This window comes from Ambystoma mexicanum, chromosome 7q, assembly GCF_040938575.1.
Source record: "Ambystoma mexicanum isolate Mex_15411 chromosome 7q, UKY_AmexF1_1, whole genome shotgun sequence".
Taxonomy (NCBI): Eukaryota; Metazoa; Chordata; class Amphibia; order Caudata; family Ambystomatidae; genus Ambystoma; species Ambystoma mexicanum.
Genome location: NC_090941.1, coordinates 940108079 through 940126574, shown reverse-complemented (window position 1 = coordinate 940126574; position 18496 = coordinate 940108079). Strand labels below are relative to the sequence as shown.

Sequence of the window (18496 nt, the reverse complement as noted above, 5' to 3'; positions counted from 1 at the left end):
TATTATTGGAAGGAGTAAAAGGCAATGCCGCTGCCGTGTTTTTACCATCAGCAATGGAATGCTGGCATAAAGACCTGGAACATGATCAAGTAATACAATTCAGTAGAACCGGGCTCTGCAACCTTTGGATCTCCAAATGTTTAGAACCACAACTCCCATATGTCCAAATAGGACAGTCTGATATGAGGATCATAGGAGTCGTAGTCCAGAATATCTGTAGAGCACCAGGTCGCAGACCCCGTCCCTAGAACATAGGATACTCTACCAACAATGTTATTACTGCGACAAGAAACAAACCAAGGTAGGAGTGATGGAAAGTGCATTACAAGATGGCCGCTCCGGAGCCGCGTCTACTCATCTTGGGTCGCTTCCTTCTGCAAATGAGGAATGCTTTCACAAAGACCAACATGCTTAAACATAAAATAATCTTTATTTGTCACCGAAGGCTACACAGGGTCACGTTGTTTTTTTGTCCTAGAAGGTATCTACATCTGCACTTTTATTTACAGGCTCGGATTATTTACACAGTCAAGAATACAGTGTTAGATACACGAACGTGTCGAGAAAAGAAATTCTCAAAATTAGTTCCAGACTTCAGGAAAAAATAGTACACCTGGTGATGACAATCTCCCGGGATCTTCGCACAGTGCAGCTCTCCTGCAAATTCCCAAATGCGACCGGTCAGCTGCACGTGCAGCAAGTCCTCGCGCAAGCGAAGCAGATTCAAAAAGAGAGTGGTCCTGGTTGATATTTGCATTTGACATGGTCACAGCAGCAACACTGCCCTGAAAGGTTGAACCCATGCTTTGGCTGGTCACCTGGCTTGGGAGTTTCTCTGCTCCTCAGCCACTCTCAAAAACAAGCCCTCTTCGTGCACAAATGTCCCTTTGTAGTTGGCTATGGTTCATTCACAGTCATTCAAAACAGAGCAGAAACAGTGAAAGTCACAAATAATAGCACATGGACAATGACATCAGATTTGCAGTTCAGCTTTTGGCAATGCAGCGAGGAATGTAAATTCACATTTTAGGAATGCTCTTCTCCGTTAAACACTGCAAGTGCCTCCCTTTGTGTCCAACCCGCTCCCCCACCAGGGCTAGTGGTGTGTCCCAGTGACCATGTTCTGGTGAAAGGCTTGGAGAGCGGCAGGGGGGGACATCAAATACATTGCACTAGCGAGGGACAATTGTATGCCAACGTTACAACAACCCTAGCACCAACTGGGCAGTGCAAAAACAATAATCCTTTGCAGTATTCGGTTGGTGTAAATGTTGGCGCTGGTGAAAAATTGCCTGGTACCAGTGCAATACAGGGGATCTGGACCCGGGGTTTCTGCACCACACATAATTCCTTCTCTGGTGGTGTGTGATTTATGCAAGCAGGGATATCCCGGGAAAGCTGATTTATGGGAAGGAAAGCTGGGATTAGATACACGCGAGGGAATTCGGTTGACTGTCAACTGTGTTAGGGAGTGAAATGTGCTTGATGGGCAGACTAGTGCTCTGACAAGAGATCTTCATCTGATCCCTTCAGAAACAGATCTTCTTTCTAATTGATAGAGGTGTGAATGAAATAGGTGTTTTGGATCAATGGTAGTGTCACTTTTCTGGACATGTTCAACCCTTTCTTTTATTCTTTCAACCTACACTCGACATAAAACACGGAAAAAGCCCTGTTCGAAAGCTATGAAATTCCCGGTTGAGCTTTCGTTAAAGAAATCCATGATTCCATGTGTGGCCACTGGACATTTAATAATGCACAGTGTGCATCCTGCGAGCTCAATTCTACCAAAAAGGAATTTAGAAAACAAAGAAAGGAGAATGATCTCAAGAATCATGAAGTGGTGAAGTGCTGCTTGGTCTTCTTGTCGCCTTTTTCTTCTTGTCAAAGAAAAGCAGGTACATCGGGAGACCTTTGTTGTGTTTGGAATTACTATGCTTGTCATTTCAAGTTATTCAACAAAAATAGCAAAAAACTCAAATCCTCCATTTCTTCTGATACCTCGGTCTTGGGGGGCACAGACTTTTATCTGCAGCTCAACAATGAATTAGACTTGGGTTCAATTAAATTTTACCTTGATTTGATGGCATTGTCTTTGCAGGAGAGATTTTGCTGCCATCTATAGCTGTGATATTTACAAGTCACTGGTCAAAAGGGACTTTACTTGGGTTTATTTTTAATTGAGTTCCTCCCAGTGCTGGATTTCGGAGACGCTATTTCAGCTCACTAGTGGTGCCGGGCAGATATCTCAAGATTGCCTTTGCTGCACAGTGGCTCTTTTCTCCGGTGTCTACCGAGTGACTCACAGGCGTGGTTCTTAATGGGTACCTGCATAAAGACCACCATTGATGGGAGTCCTCGTTTCTTTTGTCAGTAGCTCAATACTGAAATAGGCAATGCAGTCCCCAATAAAGGGAGGCACGGGAACACCCCACATTCCAAATGGATTGATGACATTTTTGGAGTGCGAGCTAGACCTCTCACACCCGACACTGGAGATCCGTCTCTTGACGGAAGACCATCGTATCAAGGTGCTTAGCCATCAAACGGTCACTGAGTCTTAATTTTCAAGAATTGCCATCATCGAAAACTGCTCTGTAAGAACGCTAGAGGCAGCCTAAGACACAGAAAGCCCTCTGCAACAAGTAACTTCAAAGACTTTTTCAAAAGGTTGGTGCTTTGTGAGCTGGATAAACAGGACTAACCTGTGAAGGGTTGCGATGGAACCAATTGGGGAATTAGAAAAACGTAACCTGAAGCGTCAAGGCTGAAGAGATCACTGATGTGTTGTATTACAATGGAAATGCAGGTTTAGAAACGCATTGGGAAGACAGTCCCGTATTTAAAATTTGAAAGGATGTGTGTGACAGCCATCTTGTTGAGTAAAGCTCAATTAAGGTTATTCATTATTCACAGCCCCTTCGAGTTTTCATTTCATAAACAAAGTTGATTTAATTCCTAAAATGTTAGCCTCTATGGACATACATGGGTAAATCTGACCGGACCAGTGAGATGCGAGCAACAAAGATGCTTAAAAAGTGACATCCAAAGTGGCTTCCTTACACAAGCACCCACAAAACCGGTGTCACTGCAGATCAGATCACAGCAAATCAGATCAGATGATCATGTTTGCCAAGGATACAGAACCTCCCAAACTAGGCCAATGGTTTTTTATCTGAATACTGCAAGGAAAAGCCTCTTGGCAAAAAAGCGGTTAACTGGGGTTGAATTACAAAAACTTGGTTAGGTGGTGCCAATCCACATTCCTGCTACATTTTGTTTCTTCGTTGATTTATTTCAGTGGTGCTTAATTGCCCCCTGGGGCAAGCAGTACGTGGTGGAATTATGTCAGATGATATGAGAACCTCTTTGGTAATACATGAGTGGTTTTAAGAACTCGGTGCACATTGTGCAACTGAGTGAGCGCCATGTGCAATGAGTCTTTCAACATTGGCCTACTTCTCAATGGACAGGCTTCAGAGTTGGGAAGGCTCAATTAGCAAGTTCAACATCACACATTCTCTCCCCACTGGCTCCTGAGACAATCTCTCCTTCTTTAAGAAGAGAGACAGAAAAACAGGAAGCCCTAAAAGGAATGTTTCCAATGTGGTCCTACAATTGATCATAAAGCTACTCAGCTAGCCTGAGAAGAGCTCTCTGACATATATAAGAAGATTGATTCTTGTTGGTGGATTTGCAGTAAAGGTAACACCTCACATTTTTCAGCGGCCTCATTGCCACGGGTAACCCCTCTGAACATGGCATCATTCACAGCAAGGCCAGAATGATGATGAATTAAGGGCAACTTGAAATTGAATACAAAACATTGGCAATGTGATTGTTTACACCCACATAAAAGGAGTTAATAAAGTTCGGCATGACGGCTACTTGACATTGATAGCCTGTTTCCTTCAATTACCAGGCAAGTGCTATGCCCCCATAGATGCCTTCTCTAATTCAAAGTGATATACAGGAATTTCTCAACATCAACTCTTCCATAGGGCAAATGACGGGCAAGGTTGGGCGAGTTGACCTGTTGTGGATTACTTGAACATTGTTGGAAATGTTTTTTTTTAATGAAAACTTAGACTGGGAATATTCATATGCCAAATCCATATCTGAAATAACAGAATCAGTTAAAGAGTCAGCCATCTTGGAAAGTCATAGCATCAAAAAGCCTTTCCACACCAAAGTATGAGAGATGCATGAACCATGAAAGGGAGAGGACCATGAAAGGGAGACGACAATGCCAGCAGATACGGAGGTGTGGGCGATGCCAGTCAGATGACTATTTTCAGTGACGTCTGAGGCGAGGTTATTGGCTTGAGTGAGAGATGCATGTAAGAGTTTGGATGCCGTTGTGGTGATGCATGTTACGGTTACATTACAGTGTCATGGATGGCTTGCACATTTTACAGTAAATTCTGTGAGAGATGAAACTATGCCGTGGGGGACACTGACTTTACCTTTTACACTAGTGTATAAGGAGTGCCTGTTACATTGTGCACAGAGTTTACACAGTTTTACACTGAGGTACGAAAGGTGACCTTTACAGATTGCACTGAGGTCTGTTACAATGGCATTCGAGGAATGGGCTTACAGTTTTCACGGACAAAGCGGGGATGCCTTTCGCAGTTTACGAAGTGCTAGATATACCATTACAGTTTAGACTGAAGGTTTCCTGTTGTTGTTTACACTGAGGCGTGAGGGGTAACTGTCAACATTTGAAGGGCTAGCAATGACATTTATAGTTTACATTGACATGTGAGGGATGCCTATCACAGTTTACACTGGGTGCTAGCGATGTCTGTCGCAGAAGGCATGAGCAACACCTTGACCGTGATGCGTGGGTGATATCTGTCAAGGTTTACGTTATGGTCTAAGAAATACCATTACACATTGAGGTGCTGCTTATGTATGACACAGTTTTCAATGAGATTTGAAGGATACTGGTTCTATTTTATACTGACTTATGAGGGATACATTTCGAGTTTACACTGATGTGCTACAGATGTCATTACAGTTTACAGTAACGTTGCATATTGCCATTTATGCTGAGAGGTGAGTGATGCCAGTCCGAGATTGCCACAGTGTGCTAGAGATGCCCGTCAAAGTTTACATTGAGATGTTAGGGGTGCCTATGACAGTTTACACTGAGTTGGTAGGGATGAGTGTTAAGGTTTACACTGAAGTTCTAGAGATGCCTGCAGCAGTTTACACTGAGGTGTAAGTGATGCTTGTCAATGTTTACACTGAGGTGTGAGGGATGCCTGTCAATGTTTACACCGACATTCAAGGGGTGCTAGTCAATGTCTACAATGTGGCATGGGAGGTTCTGTACTGTTTACGCAGAGGTTTGAGGGATGCCTGACAAGCTTTACACTGAAGTGCTAGATGTTTACACTGAGGTGTGAGGTCTGCTTGTCGAGGTTTACACACTGGCCTGTAAGGGGTGCCTGTCAATGAGTAAAATGAGGTTTGAGGGATGCCAGTTAATTTTTACACAGAGGTGTGAGGGATGACTGACAAGGCTTACACTGGAGGGCGTGTTTTGCCAGTCAATGTTTACACTGAGTACCGCAACATCTAGAGCAATGCTCAGAGCCGCACAGATGAAAAGATCCAATGGTACTGTGCACATCACCAGGACTCCCCATCAGAATGGGATATGTCTAAGCTTTAGCTCGAGCTGTAGACTTAACCACATAACAAACCATAAGCACACATAAAAATAAAATAAAACCTTTTTTAAAAAAACATACATTACGGAGAAAAAAATATATAACGATTGCTTCCAGTTCAGAAATTGGAGCAATTGCAGGCAGCATTTACTTAATGCTGCCAGTGCTGCTCCCACTGTGTTGCTTTGCTTTCTGTGCAGCAGGAAACCCCAAAAAACACTATATCCCAAAGGAAAGAGCCAGGGGTGATCAAGTTCTTTTGAGGCACACAATTCAGACTGTCACTTTAAGGATTTGGAATACGGCTCCCAAAGGGCTCATGTCTCCCCAAAGCAGTGAAAGACACTGCGCCCGTCCCATCCAAGCCTGGACAATACTTTCATTTGCACTCAAACCCTGAAGCAAGTTTTCGGATGGGCCAAGGCGGGGGTGACATTTTGTTTTAGCGTGTCATGTATTTTGCAGTGCGGTGTCGCGAAAACAATGGCAACACAACAGTGTGATGAGATGGAGGGCTGTGATTAAATCCTTGCTTATTTCAGTTCCCACAACTCAGGATTCACATTTTGTCTTTCTTCCCTTTTTTCTAAATTGGGTGACGTTGCAGGCCCTTTGATCCACGTTCGCAAGCGAGATGACGCGACAGCGTAGCACAGGCATCCGTGTTTTCCCACTTCACGTGGAGTAGCTGTTAACATACGTCGACACGCCTCACTTAAATTCATCGCATGGGAAACAAGAAACGGTTTCACTGTGGTCGCACTACAGCAAAAAGACCTTTTGCTCGCGGCCGAATGTGTGAAGGCCCAAATATTAAAGAGGAAAAAAAGATGTTACACCGACTTACAGTGCAGCCAATGACTTCTTTTTGTTTGTTTGTTCTCCTAGTCCGTTACAAAAAGGGTTGAGTACAACACAGTCAGGTAAGTGGCCACAAAAGCAGCTGTCTTTGGCAAGAAGTCAATATACTGGGCCTCTATGTCACCTTTTGCCCATTTCACTCTGTCTCATAAAGTGAATGTTGTTGGCGCTGTCCGACAGTTCTGGGTACTGCTCTACCGAAATGACAAAGTAGCCATCGTAGCCCTGCACGCGGCCTGTGTTTAGCACTTGCTGTTTCTCCCCTTCTGTCCATGAGCGGAGACCCTCCTCCCCATCCCGCAGTCTCTGCTGCTCCCGGGCCCAGGCCTGGGATATGGCCCGCTGCCTGGCTAGCTCCAGCACGCGGGCCTTCTCTTCGTCCAAGGTGGTCCCGTAGCGTGTGTTCAGACAAAGCGAGCCATACTGGAGGTGGATGTCTGTGTAGCGTCTAGTCCTTCCGCTGAGAACGGTGTTGATCTGGGACACTGTGACGTTCACTCCATTCTCGAGGGTCCTTCTGCCCCCACTGAGTCCCAGGATGGAGAGGTCACCATCAGAGGGCCCTTGTTTAACAAAGTAGTGCGTGTCCGTGCCATCAATGGTGAAGTGGAGGTTTTCCAAGTAGTTGGCGTTGTTCAAAATGGCGGCAATCCGTCTTCCATCTTCGTTGGCCATGCTGATGATGTCGGTGGTCACGCGTCCGTCCTTCATAGCAAACTTGACTCCCTTGCCGAAAACTGAACCTCCAGCTGCAAACCTGATGTTCTGGTTGTTTTGCTGGCAACCAGCAATACTGCTGCTGTACATCTGGTCAAAGCGCTCCAGGGTGACAAAGGCTTTGAGCTGCTTCTGCACTTCACACTGCACCCCCAAGATTGACTAAAAAAGAAGAAAAGAAGAAACGTAAGACATTAGAAATGATGATATTCAAATAAAGAGGAGTCCAGAACACCACAAAGCACCATTACATTATCTGCCAGAGGCAGGAGATTCTATCTAGATTACATTTTAAACTTGCAAACCTTACAACTCCATTCTTAAGTCGCTTATACAAACTGAGAGCAACTTAAATTACAAAGCATTTTTATTAGATTTTGTGTTTGTACAGTAGTGCTTAGAGAACTATGCCAGGTTTGCCCGGTGGATTACAAGTTTGACCAGCTAAGGACAACTAAACACTACCAGCCAATTAGTAAGATGCCACATTGAATTGTCATGTCATTAATTAACCTTTTATAATGCGCTTAATACTGGAGACCAGTCTCTAAGTGCGAGTCCGGGATTTGAACCTGTGTTGCTCTGCATTGTCTTGCTTCCAAGATAAACACCCTTCCCCCTGATATCCTCCCAGCAGAGGCGTTGCTAGTGGGGGGCTGTGGGAGCATTAGCCCCGGGTCTTTTGGTTGTAGCACCGGATAGAAGCTCAGAGGCTACAACCAAAAAGCCTAGCTAGCCCCTAGTACTGATATTAGCGTTGCCCCAGATCGTTTAACCACCTAGCAACAACAACGCCTCACAGGCCGGCCATTGAAGCAATTTTGGTGCCATTAGTCTTCTGCTGACCCTTTAGCAATTGTTAATAGCCTCGGACTACTAAAAATTGCTTGCATATTTATCCAGCTAGGGGAGGCTTGGGGGTGGAGGGACTGTAGCCCTGGATAGAAGCTCAGAGACTACAACCAAAAGTCTAGCTAGCCCCGAGTCCTGACAGTCCTGATATTAGCATAGCCTAGATCTTTTACAAACCTAGCAACACCCCTGCCAGAAACACTTGCAAATAAGCAGTATCAGAGAACAGGACAGTCCTGGATCAGGAGTCCTACATTAGAAGGAGAAGTAGTGAGCATTAGTCCAGTGGGTGATTTGGAGGTCGTGGTTCAGAGACTGGGACTAGACCCATGGTATACAATAGTACAAAGGGATAGTGTATTTAGATTTGGAGTTACAGCAAGGTAGTCATGACAGGGGAGTAAGGTGACAGTAAGAAAAGGGTGGAGCTTCCAAGTGAAGGATGTGAAGTTTGAGGTGGAGGAAGGGTGCTTCAGCGGTGCGGTGTAAGGAGAGAAGGAGTGAAAGCGAGAGGAAGCACAGGGCAGATTAGGAACAGATAGTCTAAGGGGTTATTGGAGCAGAGGGTGTGTGGGGGAGAGAGTAGTGGGAGATCATGCAAGCAAGGCGGAGGGAAGAAGGGCCATGCAGAGACTTGAAGAGGAGTAGAAATGTGAACAGAGATTGCTTTCTCACAGAGAGCCAGTTGGCAATGAATCGGTCTTTAGAGGTGGGAGAGGAGTGGGGGAGATTATAGAGGATCAGGAGGGGAAATGTAGGACTTTGTCAGGGGGAGAGAATGAGGAGAGGGGAGAGCCCAAGGGGAGACTAGCAGAGTAGTCAAGGCAACCGAGTACTGGGGTTAGGTCAGGGATTTGGTAAGTGAGGAGGAGGCAGATTTTTCTAAATCCTGGTGGCGGCGGTGGTGGTGGTGGTAATAGTGATAAGGTGATGGAGGTTGAGGTTGCTGCCAAACAGCTAGCCTGTGGTTGTGCACCTTCATGGAGGGGAGAGTAAGTCAGTTGGAAAAGAGATGGGAGATGGAAGGAAGAGGGGGCATTGGATGGAGGAAGGTGGTACACTTGGATCATTTTAGTGTTGGAATGTCCTGGATATAACTTTCCTAACTGGAACCCTGCCTGTATAGCTTAGACAGAGAACACTGGTGTGAGCCCGCCAGCTGCCAGGCGATATGGGCACTAGGCTTATCCCAGTAGATTCAGAGGTTCTGCAAAGAGCTTGCTGTCGACCAGAGGCTGAATTTATGGAACGGCTGGGAAGGATGCACAGCCCGAGCCAGACTACTCCCAGTTCTGGGACTGCATGTTAATGACAGAGTATGTTACTCACATGTAAGTATCGGCCTCAAGCTCAGGCATCTTCCATAGTTCAAAGCTCTCACAGTGACGGGGATTGGATAAATACTTGCTCCACAAAATATGTGATATAAATATGCCATTGATATTAAGTTGGTAAAATTATAAATGTGTCTTGTATGAAAAGTAGATTTCTTGTGCAAGAACAAATGGGAGGTTTCTCCTGGATCATAAAACAGAGCGTCATGATGACACTCTGGTTGCTTCTCCAATCAAGGGGGACGGAAGACTTTAACCAATAGGATTCCTAGAGGGTGTGCTTAGTATAATTCAGCCGACCCACCCCTTTGGGAAATACATACATAGGGACAGTTTAGGACCTAGAGGGAGACACAGATTCACCCATCAACTGACTTACTGGCGAAGCACTCTGAAGGAGAACCCAGATCCAAGACTCCAGAACCTTGAAAGCAGAGAGGCCCAATTCCAAAGTTGAACCCTTCTCTGCTTGGCCTTTAAAATCTTGCAACCTGATTTTAACCCCAGACTTCCAAGGGGCACACCAAAAATTGAACAGCCTGGCTGTGCTGATTCTGCTTCTTGCCAATAACTCTTGCTGGAACCCAGAGATCCAAACCAGTAGAGCAGAGCTGTAACCAGATAGCTGTAACCCAGAACCAACCCACCAGATCCAGTCCAAAGGCCGTGCAGATACCAGAGTGCTGTGCTGAGTGCAGAACCGGGCGCCTGAATCCTGTCCGGTGGGCTAGCAGAATTCCAGTCCAGAACCCTTTGACCAGATCTTTGAAGGGCCTTTTCCAAAACGATAGTTGTATCTATAGCATAGAATTGTCCTACCCAATCTCTTATCCTTAGGTAATCCTATCCAAACCATTCTATCATATCCAGAACTGCATTGTTTTTCTGAATCTTTCCCTCATCCATATAGTCCTTTGTTAATTGTAGTGATAAATTTATCTTTGTGCTAATATATTTGCTGAAGAAAGACAAGTGTGTTGGCGGGCAAAAGTCAGAGCAGAGGCGCCGCTGTTCTGGTGGCTGTCCCTTTGGGTATCTTGCATCTTCATAGCCTCCCTTTGTGTAAAGAATATCTGTCTGTAATTTCAAAAGCGCATCTTTCATTTGAAAATCTTGACTCTTTCTGAAGAAAAAAAAACGACCTCTACTAAAACCTTCATAACTTCCATACCGTACATGCTAGAAACAAAATCAAAACCGCCTTCCAATTCCTCATAGTTTTCCCGCAATCGTGTTTCTCGCGTGCTGAAAAGTTTGCCGCGGATTTGCGTTTGGCTCAATTTCATCACATGTAAAATAGCTATTCTTTGCATCCAACCTCAGAATTCAAGTTTCCAATCTGCTAGTTATTCAACCATCATTGCTAGTGTTTACCTGAAGCTATCCAAAGTGGCTCCCAATGGTTTTGAATCAAATTTAGAGAATTAAAACAATTTTTCAGTGATTTTTCCCATTCATTAGAAGCCACGTTCAAAAGCATTTAACCTGTATAAAATCATTCCTGTTTCTCTCTATGCTTGCTGGGGGGAACTGGGATTGAAGGATTGTATATTCCTGAAACCTGTTTTCTCTCCTTCCATCTCTATATTGCATATTAGGGGGGATTGAGTAGTATCAGGGGGAAAGAGTAACATTGCATTTGATTGAACCCACATCAAGTATTATTCCATGCTGCATTATTTTTCTTATCCATACTCATTCTGATTAAAGAGATTGTTGTTTGTTGTGATATCACCAATGCTGATCATTGTATAAATATTAATAGTGTGAGATCTAGATATTGTTCAAATTCATAAAAGTTGACATATATCTTGTTCAAATTCATGAAATAAATATTTTTAACTTTGCAAAACAGCCTGCTTCCTGGTTCAGTGAGACCGGAAGGATTCACAGAGAGGGGCGTGATATAAGGGTACATCATTCTTGAAATAAAATAATTTATAGACAAAAATATATATAATTAAGGGTTCCAACTGTGCATCACACGCTAGGCATTGACTTAGGTGGAGGCCGGGTTGAAAGCACTTACAAGCACCTACCCGGAGCTAAACCCTACTAAGACTAAACTTCCTGTCCCAGGAGGATAGCTCAGGGGCAACACCCCCATCTTGGGAACAAGACAGCACTGAGCAGCGAGGGTTTGAAATACCGGTGCTTTCGCTTACAGGCTGGAATCAGCATTAAACACAATATAAGAAATCAATTTCCTTTTAAATTCATTCTCCTTGGAAACCACACCAAGCATGCACAAGTCCAGAATTGGTTGACTGACATGAAGCTCAAAGTCTTCACGCCCCAAATCTCACCCATTGCAAAGTCGCTCCGCTTTACCATCAACTCTGACCTTTCATTCAACATGCACATCACCAAGAAGATCCAGACATCATGGTACTAGCTTGACCTCCTCTGCGAAGTCAAGACTTTCATCCTTGCCCCACGTTTCAGAGCATTCTACAAGCCCTGGTCATCTCCCACCTGAGCGGTGGCAACCCGCCACTTGCAGGAGTCCAAGATGCCCCTCTGAAAGCCGTCTAGCATGCTAGAGCACGTCTCAACACAGGACTAAGGAAATTCAACCACATCACTCCATCCACGGTGCTACTTTAAAATAGAATAGCTACAAAGAAAAACAAGGGGCATTGTCAGAAGTCTTTGACCAGCAGCAGGCTCTGGAGTTTGGGAAACAGCCTGTCCATTGGGATAGGAGGAGTAAGGATGCTTACTCATAGACCATTGAACTCTTTGGCGCTGCATTTGTTACATCGAAGGGGACCCACAAAACTTACAGAGCCCTACACATGGCCACAATAATGCAGTGGCACCTTTCAGATGTTGGTGCTTAGAAGCCACAGATAGGGAGACTGTGGGAGCTATGTGGCTGAAATCAAGGACTGACTATTCTCTTGCAATGGGAACATTGTTTGCATGTGAGGTCTTTTAGACATCCACAGTCCGACATACAAAAGGGGTTCACGCCTTTTCACTGAATGAACCCTTAATCCCTGATTCATGGAACTTTGCAAGGTGTATTTCTGCCATGCAAAGTCAGTGCAAAGTCTTTTTTACAGTACAAAATGACTAAAATAAAACTAACTTTGCACAGTTCCACGAATCAGGATTTTAGTTTCCCGGTAGTTATTGGTTACGGAGAGTGGCATACTGTACACAAATGATTCCTTCATGTAACACATTTTACACAAAACAGCAGGGGTCACTCCACTGACATGTTTTGGGGTTTTAAACCTTTTCTAAATGGAAAACCCTTTTTCAGTGATTTCGTAGGAGAACGTGCACTCAGTTGGCTTCCCCTGCGCACCTGACACTGGGGCACCCCCGCCTGCTACCCTCGCGGCATCAGCACTAGACCAAGAGCAATGCACTATTGATGGGTTTTATGGAGTCCTGTCGCCTTTTTACTTCTGGATGAACAGCCAGGGGATACCTATTGACAGATCACTCAGCCTCTACCTCTTGGATCCCGCAGGAACTGTTCTTCTGTGTCTCACCGGTGCTGCTATCCATCCCCCAATCCATCCATTCCAATCATGAACCCAGCCATGCACCGACTAATAGGATACTGGACCTTCATCAAGTGAGTGGTTCGCATGACCTAACAAACACTTGACTCGTGTATCTACGCCAGGAGAGCTCTCCTGCTGGCTATGATTGAGAACATGCGGACAGCCCGGTACCAAATGTGTTCGTACAAATCAATGTGGAGTCATAGTTGTGCATTGTGACCTCTAGTAGAAGTCAATGTGCGTGGCCACCAGCGAAGGCATTAGGGCATGGTTTTCTGTAGGCTTCTTTCAAAGCAGTGCTTGTGTGTCATTTCCAAATGTTTTACTGGGATATTGTTAAATTGTTATAGAGAATATTTCATTGAAAATATGCTTTACTAATATGAAAATAATGGATCTTGTATTACGGCTGCTACAAATAGTAGGAAAGATAAATAATATTACTCATAGTATAAATACTTACATTACTAATAATAATGATACAATTGGGGGGAACCTACATCACAACACTTTAATACATAGTGATTGGTGGACACTCAGTTGGCATTATAGCAGTTTATATGGTGCCCGAATCAAAGATATCCAGGAACGCCACCATGCAGTGCTGTGGGAAGGGTTCAGGATGCAAAGAGATGTTGTTAATGTGAAGATAAATAAACAAGAAAGAAAATCTACCAAGTAAAAAATAGACACGTTATAGCTGTTTTTTGGGGCCCACTCCATTTTTATAAGCATATATAATTGAAATCATAAACTCTACTGTACCATCACAGAAGTTTCGTAGATGCGTATTTTCTATACATTGTAAAACCATATTGCCAAGGCTGCATAACCTGCCTAACTTGTGGCTTGTAATGGACACATGCGTCAAACGTGATGTTCTGCTGATGTCAGTATCTGCAGGCACCATAGTGAGAACTTCATCTGCCTCCATGCTGAGTGATGCCTGACGGAACAGTCCTTGTTGTCTTCTATGATATGCGAGTACCCCTTATCTTGAAATCTGTTCTAATGTATTGTTGTCTCGCTGTACTGCTTCACTTAGCCGTGGAAAGCGTGTTGTGATGAATCCTGCGGATCCCTCACTAAAGCCCTGCCTAAAGTCTTCCCCCAGGTGGCCAAGGAAAGGAAGGCGTTTCCTAATCCTGATGTTGGGGGTTTTGCTCTGCAGGAGGATCACTTGGGAGGAGACACGGGTCAGGGTGGTGAGGAGATCCCGTGGGATGAGACACTGTATTTGTTTCTAATAGGGAAGAATCTTTCACAAGTATCAAAGCATGTGGTGCGTATTGTCATTATGATTTGCCTGATCCACAGATTTAACATTTTGGTGTGGATGAAACTAATGGAAAATCCCTAAACATCTTAAGGAAAGCCTGTCTGTACCGTATAAAATTAGAAATCATCCTAACTCCCAGAGGTGTAGTGAAAGGACATCTGTAATTATTGACTTAAATGAACTGCCTCACCATTTTCTAGTACATTCTTGTGATGTTTCCTTAAATGCTCTTTGTAGAAATAAACCTGAGCTTGAAAGTAGAAAGCTGACAAGTAAAACTAATTCTGTTGTTGGGGTCCCATAATTCCTCAAGTACTGGGACGAGGAAGAGCGCTCAAGAGTTATGCAACAGGACTGGTCAGCTATTTAAGGCAAATGACTGACACATGAGGGAAGCAGAGATGCTTAAAAGGCCCTGTCAGGTGCAGGCCATTAGGTGGAATTGGAATCGGAACAGCAGCAGTAGTAGCAGTAGAAGGAGAGCACGTTGTTGGCAGTACTTGCAGAGGTTGAGGAAAGAGAGGTTGCAAGGACCATTGTAGAGCAGATTCCAGCTGTTGTTCCTGAGAGTGTAATTTCCCCCCTAAATCTGTAATGCAGAGGATGCACAGCGTGATGGAAGAAGGCTTTCCCCATGTGAACCGGATTGCAGAGACTACGCAGCAGGAAGTGTGCAGGAGACCGTGGCTAGAAGCCGGTGTGCAGCCGAGGGTCTCAGGAGCAAGTCGAGATCTGTGATTGCATGGCAGGAATTAAGCCAACTTCAACAAGGAAGTGTGTCTGTTCAAAAGGAGCCAAAGCAGTGGAAGTCCTGCCTCATGCAACGGGATCGAAGACAGAAGCCAGTCAGTGTTACCGAGCTTTCTAATCCCTTGCACGAACAAAGGCAGGCGACAGCATCAAAGGAGAATCACTAGCGTGCCAGTGAAATTGTTGTTAACTCGATTGTTCATTGCCCGACAATGGCTGCAACAAAAGTAGCCCTCGCGTATGAGTAAAACTGCCTGAAAGGTATGAATTGAATATTAAATCGAAGAAAGCAGCTGAAATACGGATCACGTGTGCCTAAAAGTAATTCTAAAGTGAAGGCTAACTGAAGGATCATCTTTTTTAAGCAGCAGAAAACATTGTAGCTTTGAATTGAAATGACTGGACTTTAATCTGTGAGTTCCAGGGAACAAACAAGCCTTACCCAAAACCAAGAGTGGTGCAAGCATACCCCAGAGCCAAGAGTGAAACAAGTATTGCCCAATGCCAAGAACGGTGCAAGCATTGTCTAGAGCCTAAGAGATTAACAACAAGACATGGCATTAAGCCAATAGGGCTAACAGGCAGATAAGGGGCAAATGACATGATGGTTGAAGCTTGCCCCTTATTGTTCCATAAAATTGAAGCTGGTATAAAAATTACATTGTCAAAGCCAATAGGAGAAAAGGTAGAATTACTCCCTGAAGGGCATTTTGGTTACTGGTGTGGCAGAAAGACAAGAGTGGCAAAGAGGTTGCCCTTCTGGAAGCTTAATGTTCAGAAGAAGAGTGCCTTTCTTGCATTGAAGTGCTAAAGAGCAATAATGCGAATCTTGTCTTTTCTGAAAAATTGTTGAACGTCATAAAACTGCAAACTGTTGAAGCTGGTGTGAACTTTTGGTTGTCAGTAAATTTAGAACTTCAGAAGCACTGTTGATTGTGGACAGCTATCAGTCAGGCAGGTAGACCTGCATGGTGCATCCTTGTAGAGGTAGACCTGGTATGAGAGTAAACCAGGAGGAAGAGGAAATGCTGTGAAGTTATCCTGACAAAGATACACAGTGTGATTTATGGTGTTGAAAGGAGAGCTTAGAACAGCTGATATTAAGAAGCCGTGTTTCTTTAAACCTTACCTTTGAATCTTATAAATTGGGGCAAATCATCCTAACCAAGAATATCATTGATGCTATTTGATGGACTGAAATCACTATTCAAGGAAGAAGAAGAATCTTTCTTTTGTTGAACATTGTATTAACAGAACCTTCTTTTGACAACTTGAAGGTGCCAAGAACTGTGCTGGAACATTGTTATCAACCCAGATTTCCTTGTTTCTTTTTGCTGAACATAGGAACTGAATCCAGTTTAAAACCCGGAGAAGGGGAATTTACCCAGGTTATAAAGAGAGACTGTGAATACATTACACATGCATTCATTGTTGTTGTGATTTGCCATATATATTCTTGTGTATTTCATGTACAAGAGTGAAGGACAGATATCCTTTAGTTTGTTTTAGGCAGGAAACCCCTCCTCAGGGTAGGTATAGTGAGGCGTTTATTGAAACTTATGATTTAATAGCATAGCATTTATTGAGAAATCATCTAAAAGTTGTCCTCCTCACATTTCTGACCCCTCTTTGAGTTGTCCAACTATCAACTCCATCCTTGGTCTCGTACTTCTTTCCCTTTTTAGGTTTGGGATCAAAGTAACACCTATGGATAGTGGTAGATGACAAATATATATGAATAGACTTCCACCTTAGATGTGTGTCATTATTACAAACTTTTTAATGTTTCTGGCATTCTGATTTGATGAAAGCTGAATATTCTGTCTATGCATTAATTGGAATTGGTGGTATCTTCTGACGAATCGATGAAGAGTCCTAGATGTCAAAGACTTGACAGGATTGTTGTTTTTTGACACTCCACTTTGTTCTAAGTGGGTACTTTAGTTTAGTCTCTTAATGATTTGTATCACATGTAATGAAGTCAGTGTTATTGCTGCTCTTTGATGGTGCATTGATAGCTAAGTGGGGCGGTATTTGCTAACATTTACCAGTATCAGCACAAAGTGTAATGTCTCGTTGTTGGAACGATTTGATTTGTAAGCAGAGGCTGATAAGAGTATCAGTAAACAGGAAGTGCTCCATTAAAAAAGCTTAAACATGAAGTCAATCTTAAATGTTGAGAGTGCCTGGACATGTTGTGCAATGACATACATCTGCTAGCTATTCCAGGCTTCTGAGGGGTTCCTGGAGGCCTACGAGGCTGCCTTTGGCATTTGATGGCAGTATGTGTGAGCCTGCACCTCCATACAGTGACTAACCAGGCCTATGAATTCATTACTGGGGCATGTGGACCTGCGCTTAGCGCATGATGGTACTCAGTGGTGGACTTAACGGTCGGCAGACAGACAAATGGCGAGCGGGCCCCTGTGCCCTGCCCCACCCCTTCCCTTCCCAGTCTCTCTCTGAGACACACGTTGCAGTCAGACCCGAAATTCAGCATATGGTCACAGCGTACTGTAATGGAGGCAATGAATCTATGAATGGGCTTTAAACGCCTGCCGCGCAGTGCCCAATGCCCACTATGACTCTGTTAATCACTTCCCAGTTGTTCGCTGCAGCTCGGCCCAGGGTGCTCTGACTGGGCCGTATACCCTCTCCAGAAACGCACGCTCCTCTGCTCTAGCAAGTGTTTAATGTATTATAGTTAAGAAATAATGCAGATTTAAGCAGACCTGAATTCTGCTTGTTGTAATATTAGTTCAGGGCTGGATGTCTGCGCTCAGGCCTTAAAAATCACAACTTAAATCAAATGAATCATGTGTCCCTAAAGTTCATCTTTGCGCAACTCTGCCCACTTTGGGGCCCGCCTCCAGGACCCGCCCACTTGGGGGCCCTCTGTAATTTTTGCCCACGGGGCCCTTTGCCTTAAATATGCCGCTGATGGTACTTAGCAGATGACTGAACCAGGGATATGATGGCGATTTTGGGGCATTTGAGGGTGCGCTTCACATACGTTGGCATGTGGCAAATGACTATAACAGGTATACGACATCATTTTGGGGGTATTTGAGGCTGCACTTAAGACAACACTCCCAAGATCTTCTCATGGCACTCAGAAGCAATTTTCCTTGTGTGTGGCACATTACGTAACACCAATAAATACATAGATGCCGTCCCACAAGGCTGTTCCTTTGAAAGGCGCGCAGCGGTTTTCAAGTAACAGCACTGAAACACCTACAGAGCACTGATCTGGCACCCACGCCTGTCTGCATTAATCATTCCCTCACTGTGAGCAGGAGGTACCACTGGCCTTCCTTCAGAGCCATGTCTGCTCTGCCCTTGGCAAGAACGGATGCAGGCTTGCGCCCCTGAAGTGTGACCTCCTCGGACAAGCCATCCTTAATACTCGAGCTACTCCAAAATGGCGGCCGGTCAGCAGAGCGCACGCAGAACGCCTTGATTTCGTTTTCTACGCACAGACTAAAGCAATACCTTTCTGTG

The 18496-nt window shown here is 44.3% G+C and overlaps 1 protein-coding gene across 11 annotated transcripts in view; it reads right to left on the bottom strand.

Annotated features, from left to right (window-relative positions):
• Nucleotides 1-411: 411 nt before the first annotated feature.
• TENM4 (teneurin transmembrane protein 4) overlaps nucleotides 412-18496 on the bottom strand; it is a 2472585-nt gene continuing 2454500 nt past the window's right edge. For all 11 annotated transcript variants that reach the window (XM_069639906.1, XM_069639908.1, XM_069639907.1 and 8 more), the window contains one exon: nucleotides 412-7421. In XM_069639906.1, coding sequence (XP_069496007.1) covers nucleotides 6663-7421 — 759 coding nt within the window. In that variant the 3' untranslated portion in view covers nucleotides 412-6662. The remainder of the gene's footprint in view (nucleotides 7422-18496) is intronic.